Genomic DNA, 16,711 nt, shown 5'->3' with positions numbered 1-16,711 from the left:
AACATGAACAGTCATGACATTAATAAACTCACTCATGAGTAAAGATCTGGCCTAAATTCTGAAGACTCACACACAAACTTATACCCTCCTCCTGATCCACTTACACATCACCTTTGAACTTGGCTCACTAAGTTTAAGGCATACTTTGTGATATATAAATAAAAACATCAAGGGATTCTCACTTGGTGTCAACTCCCTGTTCTACCATATGCCATCCAGTTAGTTGCTCTTTTGGCAACATCCATCTCTAGCCTTTTGGCTCCTCAGTGAGACTTACATCAACTAAACTCCCTCTGTGGACCAATGTCACAGATGGCATTTAAGGGTATATGTTGATTCCTGGGTCTGACTCTAAGGGAGTACGAATTCAATGCTGAGAGTACTAAAAGAAGGTGAAAGTTACTGAAGCTTCCCTTAGATTCAATCAAACTAGCCTCTGAATTTGGTCCTTAGTGTATTCTTACCTAACATGCTGGGGACAACACACAACAAAATTAATGTGTAATGAACAGCTCAAAACTTCCATGTTCCCAACAAGAAACACCGACATCTGAAAGACAAACTAACACAGTGGGAGATTATATTGTGGGTTTATGACTTGAAGAACAAATCCAAACCCTGCTTGATGTTCATAAGTCACTTTTATTTCTATTTACATAGCACTTTGAGCAGAATATGCTGCTTGATGGTGGTGCATAATGTGAAATAGGTCTCAGCCTCAGTTGCATAGCATAGACTGCTCTTGGACTAAGTTAACTAAAAAGGCTTCTTGTTCCTAAAAATGTCGTAACACTGCTGGTGGTTTCCTGATGTCACTTATATTTGGAGATGGCAGTGTAAGAGTCTAGAGTGGGTCCAATGTAATCAGGCACAGTATGTATAATTATAGTCTTCTGAGTTCTCATGAAGAATTTCAATAACCTGAGATTCAATCATTGTTTTTGTTGCTAACTTTTGAGTTTCACTTATAGAACCAGATGTAGTATCTTGGATTTCCTCTAGACATGTTTGAGGAAGAAGACTTTTATTTTTAATTGAAAATTAACTGCACTGTTAACCAACTTCAATAAAGTTTTAAACATATTGGACAAGCAATTTTTTTTTAAGAAATAAGATAATTAAAAAATTAATTCTGAAAATACTGCCAACAATTTCATGATATAGACATTTTTAATATTAAAAGTAAATTGTAAATGTGTCTTTATAAACAATATGCATAAAATACATCTACTATACTAAAGCTTTCTCTCTTTTTTAAATGGTATTCACAGTAAGTTCTTAGGTATGTAATGTTTTCCCTCAAGAAATAGTGCAATTTGAAGAACGTACATTATGTCAGCAGATTAGAATTTTTGTGGTCATTAATACAAGTCTTTGTAGATTTCTTGTAGGAGTGGATGAAGACTCATATCTGTCTCCGTTTTCTTTATTATTTGCAACAGCTGCACATGTTCTGTTACAATCTGTCTGAGGTCCGTCATTTTCTGAAGCAACTTTGCAAACAGCTGTGATGATTCTGGGTGATTCAGCTTTAGTTGGAGCTCCAAAGCCTGCAGCAAATTGTCTTGTATATCTTCAATGGGCTTCACATTCAACAAACCGGGGCGATCTAGGAAAAATAATAGTGGGGGAAGGAACTGGTGAATAAAATATTAACTTTGGTTTGGAGAAGAACACCTCAGTCGTTCGCTTCTCAAAGGTTTCTCCAACACACTATCTAAAGTTTCACTTTTTGAATGCTGTTTGATGATTTCCTATGTTTTTTTTAACAGACAGCCTCTTATTAAAGCATCACAAGGAAAAATAGTCTTAGAAAGGGTACAAGCTCCGTTAGTTACAGATATAGAGGCAGGGCCGACGGGGGTGGGAGGGGGAGCCGATACAAATTACTGGGGCCCAGCAGTCCGGAAGGGGGCCCGGGGCCCAGCCTTCTCCGGCTTTGTCGGTCCGCCCTTGCTGGGGAGCCCAAATTTTTTTTTCACCAGGGCCCGAACCCGCTCTCGGTGGCCCTGTATAGACATATGTATGTAGTACATTGCAATGCATATTCTACACCAGCTTCCCTTGTTGAAGGAAGAGTAAGTAAATAAGATACACTTGAAGGACATCAAAGTCTTCACTGGGTAAATCACCAATGGACATCAACATATAGACAACTGGATCTACTAGTGTTTGATACCTCTTTAAAATCTGCAAACGATTCTTCCTATGAAGATGACGGTAATATAAAAACTTGGATGGATGCTGAAAAAGCAAACTAGTCAAGCCACAAATGTGACTTCAATGGGAGACATGACTGAGGGCCACAGATTTTGGGCTACAGTGTCTTCATAATTCTAACTTGCTGGATTTAAAGATTTTGTTCTTAATTATTCCCCATGTCCATACTCCACTGGGCTTTCAGAGAGCTGGTTATGGTTCCCTGGTTCTGCCCCAACAGCAGTTAGAGGGGATCTCAGGAACCGTATGCCAATGGAGGATATGTGTGTGTGTGTGCGTGGGGAGGGCTGGTGCTGGAGCTGCCTCTACTGGATTCATGATAGCAGAGAGTTCTCTTCCATGAGGGGAATTCTGTTTTAGACATTTACAACCAGAATTCGAACCCTTTCAGCACATGAGCTATGTAAAGGAACCATATGGAACTGGAGAATCTGGCCCTTCTTTTTGTTTCAGGCTTTTAATATTGAGCCCAATTTTCCCTTTTCTCTTCCAATATGCCATGTCTATCTGGGCTCAACTACTTGAATACATGATTTTTTATTTCGTAATAGCATTCCATTGCAGGGCAATGCTGCTGCTATGTCTTGTTCTTTAAAAATAGCTTTGCTTAGGTCTCTTATTCATGTGAAACCATTTGACAGAAAGATTAAATCTTTAATAGCAACATTTGTTCTGTTAACTCCTCCCTCCTCCAACTCCTTTTATTAGGTCATGGCCATTATTACTTAACATGACTCATGGCAATTTATCTAACTTCATGTAATAAAAAATTTGAATCTATGGCCACAGAAGTTAAGGACATGGCTGAACGCTGTTGTAATTGCACTAGTTGTCACATTTGATAATTATTGTCAATGACATGTTACTTCTTAGGTCGCTAATATGTAACCAAGTAAACCAACTTTACATTGGGTATGGCCTACATGTGCCCATGACAAAGCAGAAGTTAATCATTTACTGCTTAGCCAACAGATTAGTCTCAAAAGTTGATCACTAACAAGCAGTGCATACATCTGGGCACAATGGAGGTGTTTTCTTCGATATGGAGACCTGTCCAATGTGAAAAGGAGAGTGGGTATTCTAAATTAACTGCTGATTAGGTATTCTGTAGGATGTCGTGTCATAATGATAAAGCACTAGACTGGGGACCCAGGAAACCTTGATTCTATTCCCAGCTTGGCGACTGGCTATAGAGTAACCTTGGGCAGTCCTGTTACTGCTGTGTCAATTTCCCATTTGTAAAATGGGGAAAATGATGCTTACCTCCTTTATATAGCACTAAGTGGTATTATTGCCTGGCCGAAGTTGGGGTTTGATAGATGAAGTACCTGTTCTCCAGTCACCAGATTAACTCAGCATTAGCTTACAGGAATCTCAGTTCATTTTCACTTTGCTTTTACAATGTTGCCATGTTTTAGGCCTTGTATAGACTGAGGTTTTTAGTCACCAGTGAAACTACAATTGTTATGGCTTCCCCCAGTACAATCCTTTACAGGAGATGCATCACACTGCTATGAAACGCCACTTGTACTGGTGCAATCTGAACCCAGGGTAAGAAGCATAGCATAAACTGTGGTTTACACAGATGTAATGTGTCTACACTAGGGGTTTGCAACAGGGCAGCTATAGCTACACCAATGGTTAGAAACGCCAACTGCAGACAAGCCAAGAAACTAATCACAACTTTAACAAGAAACTCAACACCATCATGGATAAAATATCTACAGTTAAGCACTTTTATGAAGAGAGAGGACCTGATTCTCAATCATTTTATCCCTGTGCTTGGGGCAGGAATAAAGGGGTATGTGGGGGGCAATAAAAGTGGCTTTATGCCACATTTATAATCCCCATGTGCTAAGCAAGTCTGGGGCTTGTCCAGCCCCTAGTGTAAACTACAGTAACCTCAGGACTAAGCTAATTTATGTTAGGGCTGACCATCGTCCCCTACAGGCCCTGGGAAGCAGAAAATAGTTGGAGTGTACTGTACTCTGGCTGTGTTTCCTCTTTGCCTCTGGCCTGTTGCTTTGGAAGAGGACTGGGAGCAGGTCAGTGTACAGGCCTTAAACCAGCTCTGTGCCAGATGGGGATATTCCCTTTAGAGTGCATATAGTCATCTTTGCCCCTTTTATTCTACCAGGGTGACCTAAAAGGACCTTAGTCCACTGGAAAATCATGCCTGGACATTAGAAAGGGCCAGATTAGTAGTCCTATGGTTACTGCTCTGCAGAACAACCTCGGATTCAGTTACCAAAACTAGTGGCTTGTTATTTTGGTGGATCTGGATCTGGAGTGGAGAAAGCAATTTTCATCACAATGCAACAATCTCTCCTATATAAGAGCAGTGTTTGATGTGTCATTCCAGTTCTTCCTCAATAGAATGTTAGTCTGATGCAGCTGCAGATCAAAATCTGAGTTTTGAAGTTTAGGGGCACTTGGATTTCGGGTTTTGGCTCAAGCTCATTTCTAGCATTTACAAGTATATACTGAACAGAGCAATCACAAAATCATAAGAGAGGAAATCATTACATAAACTGAAGCAAAATATTTATTTGTGTAGAGGAAAGTCATGATTTATCAGCATGGATTTCCTAGAAACTAGCTGTTCCTCTTCACTCAGTGTACTACACACATAGTAATCTTTTCCCAGAAATCATTATCCCAAAATTTTAGTACATTTTTAAAGAATGTCTTCCTTTGTTCCTGATTTTATTATTAACCTGTGCTTGGCTGGCAGAAGTCACTTATATAAACATATACCAGTTTACTGGCAATATAACCAAAAATATCGTGTAGTGTAAATATCTGCAAACAGAAAAATCACCTGCAAATGAACAATACTTTCTTATTGATTTCCTAGAGGATTTTGGAAATATCATCAAGACTTATTTTTAAAATGGCCTACCGGACTTTGGATAAATTATCAAGACTTATTTTCAGACTACCTGAGTACATTGAAGTTGGTACAATACACATTTGCTCATATCAATCCTTCATAAACCTCCCAACTGGATATTTCTAAGCTGTTAATAATTTTGTCTTTTGGATGCTATAGCTTTAAATTTCACTGCCTTGCTGATGAGGAAAACTGAACCAGCTGGATATGACTCAGTGCACAGCAAAATACAGGTTGAACAAGCATGAAGACCATACCTTGGGATTAGCCTCCATTTCCCCTGTGTCTCTCTTGATGCTGGGAATTATCGAGGTATGAATTTTTCCAGTGTAAAACCCAAATCAAGGCAAATCATCCCCAAATCTGACTTGCTGGGCCTCTGAAGCAAACCCAAAATGTCAGCATCTAGACTGGGATTTACAAAGAAGCCTAAGTGAATTAGGCATTCAAATTCCACTGAAGTTCAATGGCTGACTTCCTTAGGCTCCTTTATAAAACCCAGCCTAATGAAGCACTGGAACTAGGATCAGTGAAGCTGGCAAAGGCCTATTGGGTCACAGAATATAAGGGTTGAAAGGGACCTCAGGAGGTCATTTAGTCTAACCCCCTGCTCAAAGCAGGACCAATCCCCAGACAGATTATTGTCCCAGATCCCTAAATGGCCCTCTTAAGGATTGAGTTTACCACTCTGGGTTTAGCAGGCCAATGCTCAAACCACTGAGCTATCCCCCATCTCCAACCTGTTAGTTTTCAATAACCAGATGCCAAGGAAAGAGAAGTCCTATTGAAGGCAATACAGATTTTGCCTGAGTAATGACTTCAGGATATGAGCCATTATTTTGTATGCTATGCTCTTCTACAAACAGAGGATGACACCATCTCTGTCTCAAGAAGCTTATTTAGACCAGAAACAAGACAATACTGTTCAAACCTATGAGACACTTGGGTTGAAGCTGCAAGCATTACCTGCACAGCTTGAAGTTACCACGCTCACTAGGGTAGAAGAAGATGTGTTTTTTGGGAAGGGATTAGTAGGGGAAGGGAGGTCATTCAGGGCACAAAGAGAGGGAGCTCCAGGCAGAGGTGGCACTGTGGAAGAAGGTACAAGAGTGGAAATAGATATGGGCTCTTTAGTTGGGAGACTTGGGAAGAGTATAGATCTGTGAGTCTCAGCTAGGGGTACGGGTACCCCATGGGGTATGCAGAGGTCTTCCACGGGGTACATCAACTCATCCAGATATTTGTCGAGTTTTACAACAGACGACATAAAAAACACTAGGAATGTCAGTACAAACTAAGGCCATGCCTACACATACATGGAATCAATACAGCGGTGCCGCTGGATATGCCTATGGGAGAGCTCTCCCGTCAACATAATAATAAAACCAGCTCAACGAGTGGTGGTAGTTATGTCAGCTGTAGAGTGTCTCCTGCCGACATAGTGCTGTGCACACTGGTGCTTATGCCACTCAGGCATAGATAGTTAGAGTGGGGTAGATAGAAATGAGAAGCAACGATATGGGCAGAGACAACATTGACATGGAAAGTGAGACGAAGCTAGCATATAGATTTGAAGAGAGGATAGACTAAGGGAGAGGCAGATCAGTCCTAGCAACAGCATTTTCATAGACCACAGTAGAGAGAAAGGAGGTGAAGGTGGGGGGCAAGGATGAATAGGTGGCAATTGTTAAGGTGAGAGAAGACCAAGATGAGAGAGGGGTGAAACAGGATATTGTCTTTAAGCTTACGTGAGTGGGAGGGTGGTGTAACTGTTGATGTTACTGGAGAACAGAGCACATTGAGTCCATTCCCTGCAAGCACAGACTGGAGTGCTATGGAGGAGCTATTAAAGGGCTATCATCCTGGTGTTCCCTCTAGGTTTTCCCACCCATGTGCGGAATGAATTTGTTATGTGCACCAATATGGAGATCACATCACCTCCATATTGGTGCACATAACAAAATTCATATGGTGGGGTGGGGCAGAGGGCTTTGGAGTGTGGAAGAGGGCTCAGGGCTCAGGCAAGGGTTGGGGTGTGGGGGTGTTTGTGAAGCCTCTGGCTGGGGGTGTGGGCTCTGGATGGGGCTGGGGATGATGGGCTCAGGGCTGGGGCAGAGGCTTGGGGTGCGGGGGGGGGGGGGGAGGACTCCGGCTGTGGGTGTGGGCTCTGGGCTGGGGATGAGGGGTTTAGGGTGCCATATGGCTCCCTGTGGCTACAGTGGGAGATAGGACTCCCTCCAGCTCTCTCTCCCCTGCAGCAGCACCTGGGCTGGGAGGGGAGAGGCACCTGTACCCTGGCTGTGGCAGGTCAAGGTTTGTGCTGGGAGAAGGGCGCCTATCCCCCGATCAGGACTGTGCTGTGTCGGGGCTAGGCACCTGTCCCCTGGCTGTGGCAGGTCTGGGGCTGGACTGAGGCTGGGGGAGGGGTGTCTGTCCCCTGGCCGCAGCAGGTTCAGTGCTGGGCTTGGTTGGGGCTGGGCCGGCGTTTGGGGAGAGCCATCTCTCCCCGACGCAGCCCTGAGCACCTCTCTGACACTTAATAGGTAGCTGCAGTGACCGCGCAGCTTAGAGGGAACTAGGTAACCATCAAAATTATAAGACCTATTTCTTCATCTATATTACAAAGGTTATTCCAGTTTATTAAGACTGAAAGTATTTTAAAAGTCTAATATACTTTTCACCAGTTTATACTTATTGCTAACTACTTGTCTTTTGCCTGACTTGGACAATGGAAGCAAACTAGACCATTTCACTTTTGTTTATTATTGGTTAGTTTTGCTTTCTGGTCCCCATTCATTAGCACAAGGTTTATTTCATTTGGTTTGGAAACACTGCAGGAAAATGTTTAAATCCAATAAACAGTCTTAAATTATTGAAAAAAAATTAATTAAAATTGTTCTGAGATTGCAGAACATTTTTTTTCAAAACAACCCCCAAATTTTGGGTTTAAATTACCTGACTGTATCTGTTTAAAGTGATACTTCACTGTTTCTTAGACAAAAAATAGGTTTTACATATTTGAAGCCTCTTTTAGGCTTGAATGTCCTTAAAGTTACACTATATTTTTTGTTATTTCTCACTTACAAAATGTCCATCTGCATGTCTCTAGGTTTGATGCTAGCATGCAAAATTACATACATTTTATGTCTATAACAACCATCATTAGTTAAGGTCATTTAGAGTTAAAATACACATTCCGAAATCATAATATGATAAAATACATAAAGAGACATAATGGCTGATTGAACACTTTTTTCTACTGCTATTTCTGCAGAGGAGACAGATATGACTCAGCAGTTTGGGTTTTACTTACCAGTCTGTAACATGCAGTGCACTCATTAGGTTTTTGGTTCAAAGCCCACATTAGTTATCTGCAGTTGTTGGTCTGATTAGGAAGTATTTCATTGTTCTAACATGATTACTACAAGGGTAATTTTTGTAATGGTCAGTGCTAAAATCCTTGGTAATATTCAGTGATGAAACCTCAAATTTTTCAGATTGTGGTTAAATGATTTAATATATCAGTTAACAAAGAACAGCTACTCTGGGCTCATGAACTGCTCTAAAACATAGAGTAGGAGACCCAACAAGTCGGAAGCAAAGACAAGCCTGAAGCAAAATCCTCAGTCTGAGTGCGGATCTGGATCCAAACTTTGTAGCTAGACCTTTTTACAACAGGTCAGACCAAATTCCCAGAGCCAAATATTCTCCCAAATTTGTGGGCTATTAAGTGGTGGAGTTGGGATCTGGAACCAGACTTACTGCTTGGACTAAGGTTGTCAATTTTGGTAGGACATATTTCTATAGGTTTCATCATGTGATATAATCTTTAATTAAAGATTAATCTTTAATTCCTGAAACTGCAGGACAATTCTGGAGGTTTGGCAATCCTAGCTTGGAACCATCTATAGTCAGAGGAATGACTATGCAAAAATGACCCATTAATTTCCTATTTATTCTGTCTCAGAGACTTCCTTAACAAATTTGCTAAATTTATAAGCAGGAGTGAATTAAGACTAAAGAAGGCTTCCATTCTCCAAAACTTCTAGCATCCCTTTCTCCTGAGACATTTCTTTCCCCCAAACCTCTGACAGACTCCTTGTTCTTTCCTAGCTAAGCAGAATACTTCATCCCAGTTTACCCCCCAGACACAGGTTTTTGGTGTATGTTCTCTCCCCAGAGTCAGTCAGGGCTTCTACTCAGACTCACTACAGTGTAGGGATCCACTGTGAACCAAGGAATCTGGATCACAAGGATCCTGCTTTTAATACACCTCTGTTCACAAGACAAAAGGACAATTCTCTAATATTCAGCTCTACAAACTCAGCATAGGATCTGAGTGTGAAGCTATCTTTTTTTTTGGCTGTGCATTATCACCAGTGATGCAGAAGCTGTCATTTTACTGATGATGCATGAGTCTGTATAGACTCCAGATGTACATGCTCTAAACTGCTAATAAGTAAAGCTTGGTTTGATCTGTAAAGTAAGAGAAATCAAATTGAAGACACATAGGTACAGATATGCTAAGAATGTGCTTTTAAAAAACGCCATTGTTTTAACTTTATTTGTATTTAATATAGTAGTTTTGTAAGCATGGTAAACTCCCCAATATTAATTCTAAAACCCCAGGAAGAGCCCTAAAAGATTCTTTTTCACTACAAATTCTAAAGCAAAGTAAATGTGAAAACTGAGGGCTTGGCCACACTTGCGAGTTACAGCGCAATAAAGGAGCCCCTGGGCACCTTAGCTCACTCCCCATCTACACTGGCAAGGCACACAGAGCACTCTGTCTCCACGGCTACAGCGCTGCTGGTACTCTACCTCAATGAGAGGAATAACGTTTGCGGGACCTTGGCTACAACGCATGGGCGTCAGTGTGAACAAAGTGTTGGGTTACTGTTGCTCTGATCGGCCCTCCACAATGTCCCATAATCCCCTTAAGTCAAATGGCCACTCTTGTCATTGTTTTGAACTCCTGTAAGAATGTGGAAATGCCCCTTCAAGTCCGTTCTGACAGCTGATATGCAAGCCAATAGTGTGGAATGCTGTGGTGTGTGAGAGAGAGGCAGGGGGAGGGAGGATCTGCTGCTGTCTGAACTTACAAGACAGCATGCTGACATGCTCTCAGCCCCCAAAGCCCCATTCTCTCTCCCCCCTACATATACACAACCACCTCCTTGTCACACTCCACCCCACCCCACCCCATTTGAAAAGCAGTTGCAGTCACTTGCATGCGGGGATAGCTGCCCATAATGCACCGCTCCAAATGCCGCTGCAAATGCCGCAAATGTGGCCATGCCAGTGCGCAAGCATCTGTCAGGGTGGACCAGACTGCAGCGCTTTCCCTACTGCACTCTCCAAAGGCTTGTTTAACTCACAGCACTCTACATCTGCAAGTGTAGCCGTGCCCTGAGTTAAGCATGCATTTTAGCGCTCAGTGTGCTATATTGTTGGGGGGGTGGGAACTGGGAGAGGGTAAAGTAGGGTGTCGGGTCAATCAGACCCTGATTCAGAAAACACTTAACCATATACTTAATCTTCTTAGCGTATGCACAATATGCCTCAGGGGCACATGACCAAGATTCATGACTAAATTTGGTCTGCCAATTGGATCATGAGCTTCCCTGGCCCGTGTATTGACGGGGAGTGCGATCCATGCCCCCCATTACTTAATATTATGGATGGACTCAAGTATGTATTTAGTACTTTCCTGAATCAGAGCCTCAGTGTATCATGTTTTAATCACTTTCTCTTAATACAATTTCACAGTTGGGATGCAACATAATAGAATCAGAAATTTAGTATGCTCTAGTCCTTCATATGTAAAAGTATTTCTATCTGTAGGATATACACATAACCCCCCATAAATACATATACATACACACGTAAAAGAGTTCTATTGGAGAAGTATTTTATAAACTCAAACACACCTGAACAAAGAAAAAGAGTAAGACATAATGGGAATAAACAGCCAATCAAACAAATTTTCATTCTCTCTATATGCAACCAGCATGAGATCTTGACCAGTGAAATAAAGGTTCACAGAAATATCATACCACAGCCACTCTCAGCTTTATAGAATTTTAAAGATACCACAAGCTCTTTACCACGTATTTTGGCAACACTAAAAAATACCAGGAAACCACAGCAGAGAAGTAAATGAGACACAGAGGAAATAAGTTCTACACAGTTAACTTTAGCTTAATTAAACAACGATTTACACATATTTGGAGGGGAAAGACTTAGAATTGCCTTCACCACTGTGCTAGTTTGTAAAATGAGATACTCTTTTCTACCAATCCAATCCAAATTAATGTACACAGCTAGAAGTCTATTCCCCTTAAAAAGAGGACCAGAACAATAGAAAAAGCCCTTTCTTTCTTCCTCTTTGGTCTTCCTCTCACAGAGGTTCCTTTGCAGCCTACATCAACAAACTTTTGTCTCTTTTCCAGTAACCTTGTCAATTACAAACTTTATAGGAAGGAGGGTATGCTAGTGCGGAGAAAAAGCGTGCTTTCAAATTAATTCAGAAATGGGCACAAAACAGACCACTTTGAAGCCTAATATTTTCCTTTCAGTCTGCTTGCATTACTTTGATACCTCCTATTAAACAATGAGATTTCTTTCCATTTGGATGCAAAATATTAGTTTTTCAAGCATCATTTCCCCATCATAAATGTTAATATGTGGGAATTTTCTCTTTTGATATGGAGCAAGTGGCCTTCCAACTTAAAAGATAATGACTCCTATGAAATGAGTAGGGCCCTATCAAATTCACAGCCATGAAAAGTGCATCACAGACTGTGAAATCTGGTCTCCCACCATGAAATCTGGTCTTTTGTGTGCTTTTACCCTATTCTATATAGATTTCACAGGGAAGACCAGCATTTCTCAATTGGAGGTCCTGACCCAAAAGGGTTTTTTTGGGGGTTGCAAGGTATTTTAGGGGGGCCGTGGTATTTCCATCCTTACTTCTGTGTTGCCTTCAGAGCTGGGTGACCAGAGAGTCGCGGCTGGTGGCCAGAGAGTGGCAGCTAGCTCTGAACGCGGCACCTCGCCAGCAGCAGCACAGAAGTAAGGGCAGCAATATCATACCATTCCACCCTACTTCTGTGCTGCTTACTTCAGAGCTGAGCAGCCAGAGAGTAGCGGCTGCTGACTGAGAGCCCAGCTCTGTAGGCAGCAGCACAGAAGCAAGGGTAGCAATACCATACCATGCCATCCTTACTTCTGTGTTGCTGCTGGAAGTGGCTCTGCCTTTGGAGCTGGGCTCCTGGCCAGCAGCCACCGCTCTCCAGTTGCCCAGTTCTGAAGGTAGTGCCCCCGCCAGGAGCAGCACAGAAGTAAGGGTAGCAGTACTGCAACCCCCCACCCCTACAATTACCTGGTGGCCTCCCCACAACTCCTTTTCTGGTCAGGACCCTCTACAATTACAACACCGTGAAATTCAGACTTAAATAGCTGAAGTCATGACATTTACAATTTTTAAAATCCTAAAACAGTGAAATGTACCAAATGAACCATGAATTTGGTAGGGCCCTAATAATGAGCATATAGCTGCAATCCTTTTACCAGAGAAAAGGTGTCTTAAATCCACCCTTGTTGACAGCCAGTTTAAGGACTGAATGAGTATAAAGCCTGAACTATTCTCACCCCTTAAAGGTAGCCCTTCTAGGTCAGTGTTGCAGCACATTGGCAGGACTGCCTGAATATCCAGTGCCATAGATGTTCTGCAGATCAAGATCTCCAGGGGTATCAATATGGCATTATTCACAAGCTTATTATAGGATTTTTTTTTTAAAGAAAGAAAATACTGCATAAAAGAAACAGTCATTTTCTCTATGGAACTGCTGAAAATTTTATATAGTCTACATGTTGCTCCCTCTCAGATCCGTTTCAAGGGTACCTTTGAACACATTGCTCCGCTTCTTGAATGTTTCTCATTTAGTAGTGGTCCAGAGACATCTACACGGCGCACATCACGGGACACCGTTAGTACCAGGTTGAGTAATCGAGAACGCCGGTCAGGGAAAAAACCCACTTCCTTCCTTGATGAACCAAGGGACACACCCCACCCATGTAGTTATTCACTACACCAATACTGACTTAGACTCTAAATACATTCTATGGGTGGCGTACCCAAGACCACTTATCCACTGACATTTTAAAAACTCCTGCACCCCAGTCTGGGTCTATGCTGGTTATGCACTATATATGTATCTCGTGAACCTTGTAACCAATGCTTGTAATCCCTCCTAACCCAAGCCTGACCCCACACGTACAGTACCTTCCCTCTTAACTTGTGTAATTTGATTTTAAACCTTAACTTTAATAATTTTTTTTACTGTTAAATAGGCACAACCATTTACATATTGAGGCCAGTGTTGCTTGGGTGTCACAGAACAGCAAATACACCTATCATCTACAGTTCTTGTTTTTAAAAGGCCTGCAAGAGGTTGAGGCAACCTTCAGCATTGATTTCACTGGATCTGTGACCATTCACAGCAGCTGAGGATCTGCGTCTAGGAGTTTGCGGGGCTAGATGGCTGGTGATGACAGGAAGGGAAAAAAACCCTTCTAAAAACATTTTTCTAAATCTCATTTTACCAGAATGCATTCTCAAAATTACAGTAACTAAAAAAATGCTCTGATGAAAATTTACATTGCTAACAATGGGATAAAAAATGTCTCTTTAAGAAACGGGGATTATTCTGTTGCCCATGATCAGCAACTCTGTCTCATCAGCATTTTTTTATATAATTAATTTTTTTTGCCTGAATTAAAACATTTTCAGTATTATTTTTAAGCAAATGTACAAAGGCACATTAAGAACAGCTGTTTAGCATTATAATAATGAGCATAGTGCAACTTTTGAAGTGATTGAAACTGAATGAGCTGGCCCACTGTGCTTTGAATGGCTCAGCTAGAACTCAAGTGGGTGGACTGTGGAGGTGCAATTATTTTTAATTTGTTGCCATTATGGTTAATTTGTCACTTCTCTCTGTCATTTTGATGTGGGGATTTTGCCTTGTAAAATAGGCCATAAATGCTACTGTTTCAGTCTCAAGCAATTCATAAGTTTTAGAGAAACTGTGATAAATTCCAAATGATTTCATTTCACAAACAGAATTTTTCCTGTGTAATGTTTCAGCTAGAAATATCTCCAGCTCTTCTTTTCTTTCTTCTTTTCTTTAAACAGTGCAACAAGTACCACTTAAGAAGACAGTGTACCTACATTACTTCGCTAGGCAATGACAGAATCACTTATACAGAAGCAAAGCATTTGGCTGGAGTGGTTTTTGTAAGTTTCTGAGAGCAGTCACTAGGCTTTTTTCCCCCTTTCTACGGTATTGCAACATATACCCAAAAGACTTTTTGAGGTGGCTTAACATTACAGTATTCTTTGAGTCAATGGTCTCTTAATAAAGGTGTAGTGGTTTTAGAACTCATAATTTCAGGTGACACTGGCCTGATTCCTCAATATTTGGTAGGCTAACTTCCCACTGAAACAGCAAGAGATCCAAAAGAGCAGGGTTTCACTTCCATACTTTGTCGGACCGGTCCGTACTAAATTACCTACTGCAAAGAACGACCACTGTTCTTCATGTACTCCCACAGAACATATTAATATAAACTACAGCTGGAACACAGATTATAAAATTAGTTTTTTATATGTACAATTTGACTCTATTGACTAGAGGACACCCCCATGTAGGAAGAGAGATGTCATTGTCTTAGATGAGGGATGAGCTTTTTCAAAACATCGTCTTTCTTATTTTAAAAGTCTTGAAAGTAGGTTGAAGGATATCACCTTCAGACATCTGTTTTCACATCAGAAAACTATAGGATTTGTATGTACAGTGACTGGATGAGATTCTGAATAATTAAAACTAATTAATTAAATTCTAAAAGTGGTTAATGAATCTCGGTTTTCAGATTATTCATATAAGAAAAATTATTATTGGTTGATTAATCTGGTTCACAGACATTAACATTTCTTAGTGGGTTATTATCCTCCTGGGATCCAAAACGTAAGATGACTTACCTCATACTTATTCCATCTAATGCAAAACAACACCACTGAAATTTAACAGACCCAGTTTTGCAGCTACAGATTATGAGTTCCCTTTTTTCAATTAGAAATGGGAGAGCTTTTTAAGGCCTGTTTCTCATCTGTTACTTTTCTGTAATATCTGAAAACTCAGACTTTATTGGCTCACTTTCTGGAGTGTCTTTTAAGCTTGTATAATTCCATTCCCCCGCCAACCAAAATATCTCATATCATATTCTGCTTTATTGAATTAATTCAAAGTCCTCAGGATCCATTTGTTTTGAAGTCTTGCTCAAGCAAAGGTCTTCTGAGAAGAATTGTACTTGTTTGAAGTGGATTCAGCTAGTCTAATAGAACATGTTGTGATATTTTCCCAGAATGCCAGAAAGTAATTTACATTAATTTAAACGTGATGTATGGTATATCATACATACAGACTCCAACAAAATGTTTGATTTTTGTAGGTTAGCATATGGTGTTATGTTTAAAGATAATTCAATAAAAAAGCACTTTGCTTTGCTGTGTTGCAGACCTGAATTCAGAAACATGCACAGGTCTGCCATGACATCTGTGGTGCAGAACTGAGAATAAGCATACAGTCCAGCTAGGCCAAATGCTCATTTGGGTTACAGTTGTACAACACCACTGAAGTCAATGGGCTGCACCAGCATAGAAGAGCTGACTCTGGCCTACGGTGTAGGCTTGATGTATCTGGTTTCTATGGAAAGAGTGCTGCTTTGGACAGCTGCCTGAAACTGATCCACAGAATACCAGAGATGTGACAGAATTAGAAAAAGGCAGGTGATACCAATTGCTTCTTCTAAAGAGGAGAGAAAATTCACTGTCCTCTTTGGCAGAAAGTTGAAGACATTGCACACACATTGATGCCTTAATTTCTGTACCCATTCTGTCCACAAAGCACAGACATTGCTATTAGCCTAGCAGCATGGAAAAGGTTGAGTAGACCATGAGGGCATGTTTTTTTCCTACTGTAATAGGCTTTCACTTTCTGAGTAACTCATTCATTTTTTTTTTCTTTTTAAGGTAAACAAAACCCTATGTAGGTCAATATCATTGACTGAATTCAAATAACCTTACATTCCTGAGAGTCAAATGCTGAGTACTTATCCATTTGACATTCTTACTGAATCCAAATTATTAATATAAAATTTAAGAGGCTGCACAAACTAATTGTAGGTGTAAAGAATTCTTACTACAGTAGGGTGACTTTTAAATGGTTTTGCTGGTAAGATTCCCACCCTTCCTGTTTTAAGTAAGACCGTTCTGATTTAATTATTTTAAGATGAAAAATATTGCTGACTCAGCAGGCATGTCCAGCCTCAATCAGTGACAACAGCACATTGCACTTGCTGTTTGAAGGAATAACTGAAGGAAGGCAAGGAATATCAAGTCAGCAGAGAGTTGATCAAAGGCGACATTTAAGCCATCTGGTCTCGATCTCTTAGTAGTGAACCCTGGTCCTGTTTTCACAGGAGTTAAAAGTAGCAAGTCTATTATATAAAACTGTGCATTAAATAAAGCAGTAC

The 16,711-nt window shown here is 40.9% G+C and overlaps 1 protein-coding gene across 1 annotated transcript in view; it reads right to left on the bottom strand.

Annotated features, from left to right (window-relative positions):
* Positions 1 to 647: 647 nt before the first annotated feature.
* PPARG (peroxisome proliferator activated receptor gamma) overlaps positions 648 to 16,711 on the bottom strand; it is a 119,247-nt gene continuing 103,183 nt past the window's right edge. Inside the window, 1 exon segment of the mRNA XM_030570807.1 lies at positions 648 to 1,609. Within this exon segment, the coding sequence (XP_030426667.1) occupies positions 1,362 to 1,609 (248 nt within the window). The 3' untranslated portion in view covers positions 648 to 1,361.

The sequence above is a fragment of the Gopherus evgoodei genome, chromosome 7 (assembly GCF_007399415.2).
Source record: "Gopherus evgoodei ecotype Sinaloan lineage chromosome 7, rGopEvg1_v1.p, whole genome shotgun sequence".
NCBI lineage: Eukaryota > Metazoa > Chordata > Testudines > Testudinidae > Gopherus > Gopherus evgoodei.
This window is presented reverse-complemented; position numbering and strand designations above follow the sequence as displayed.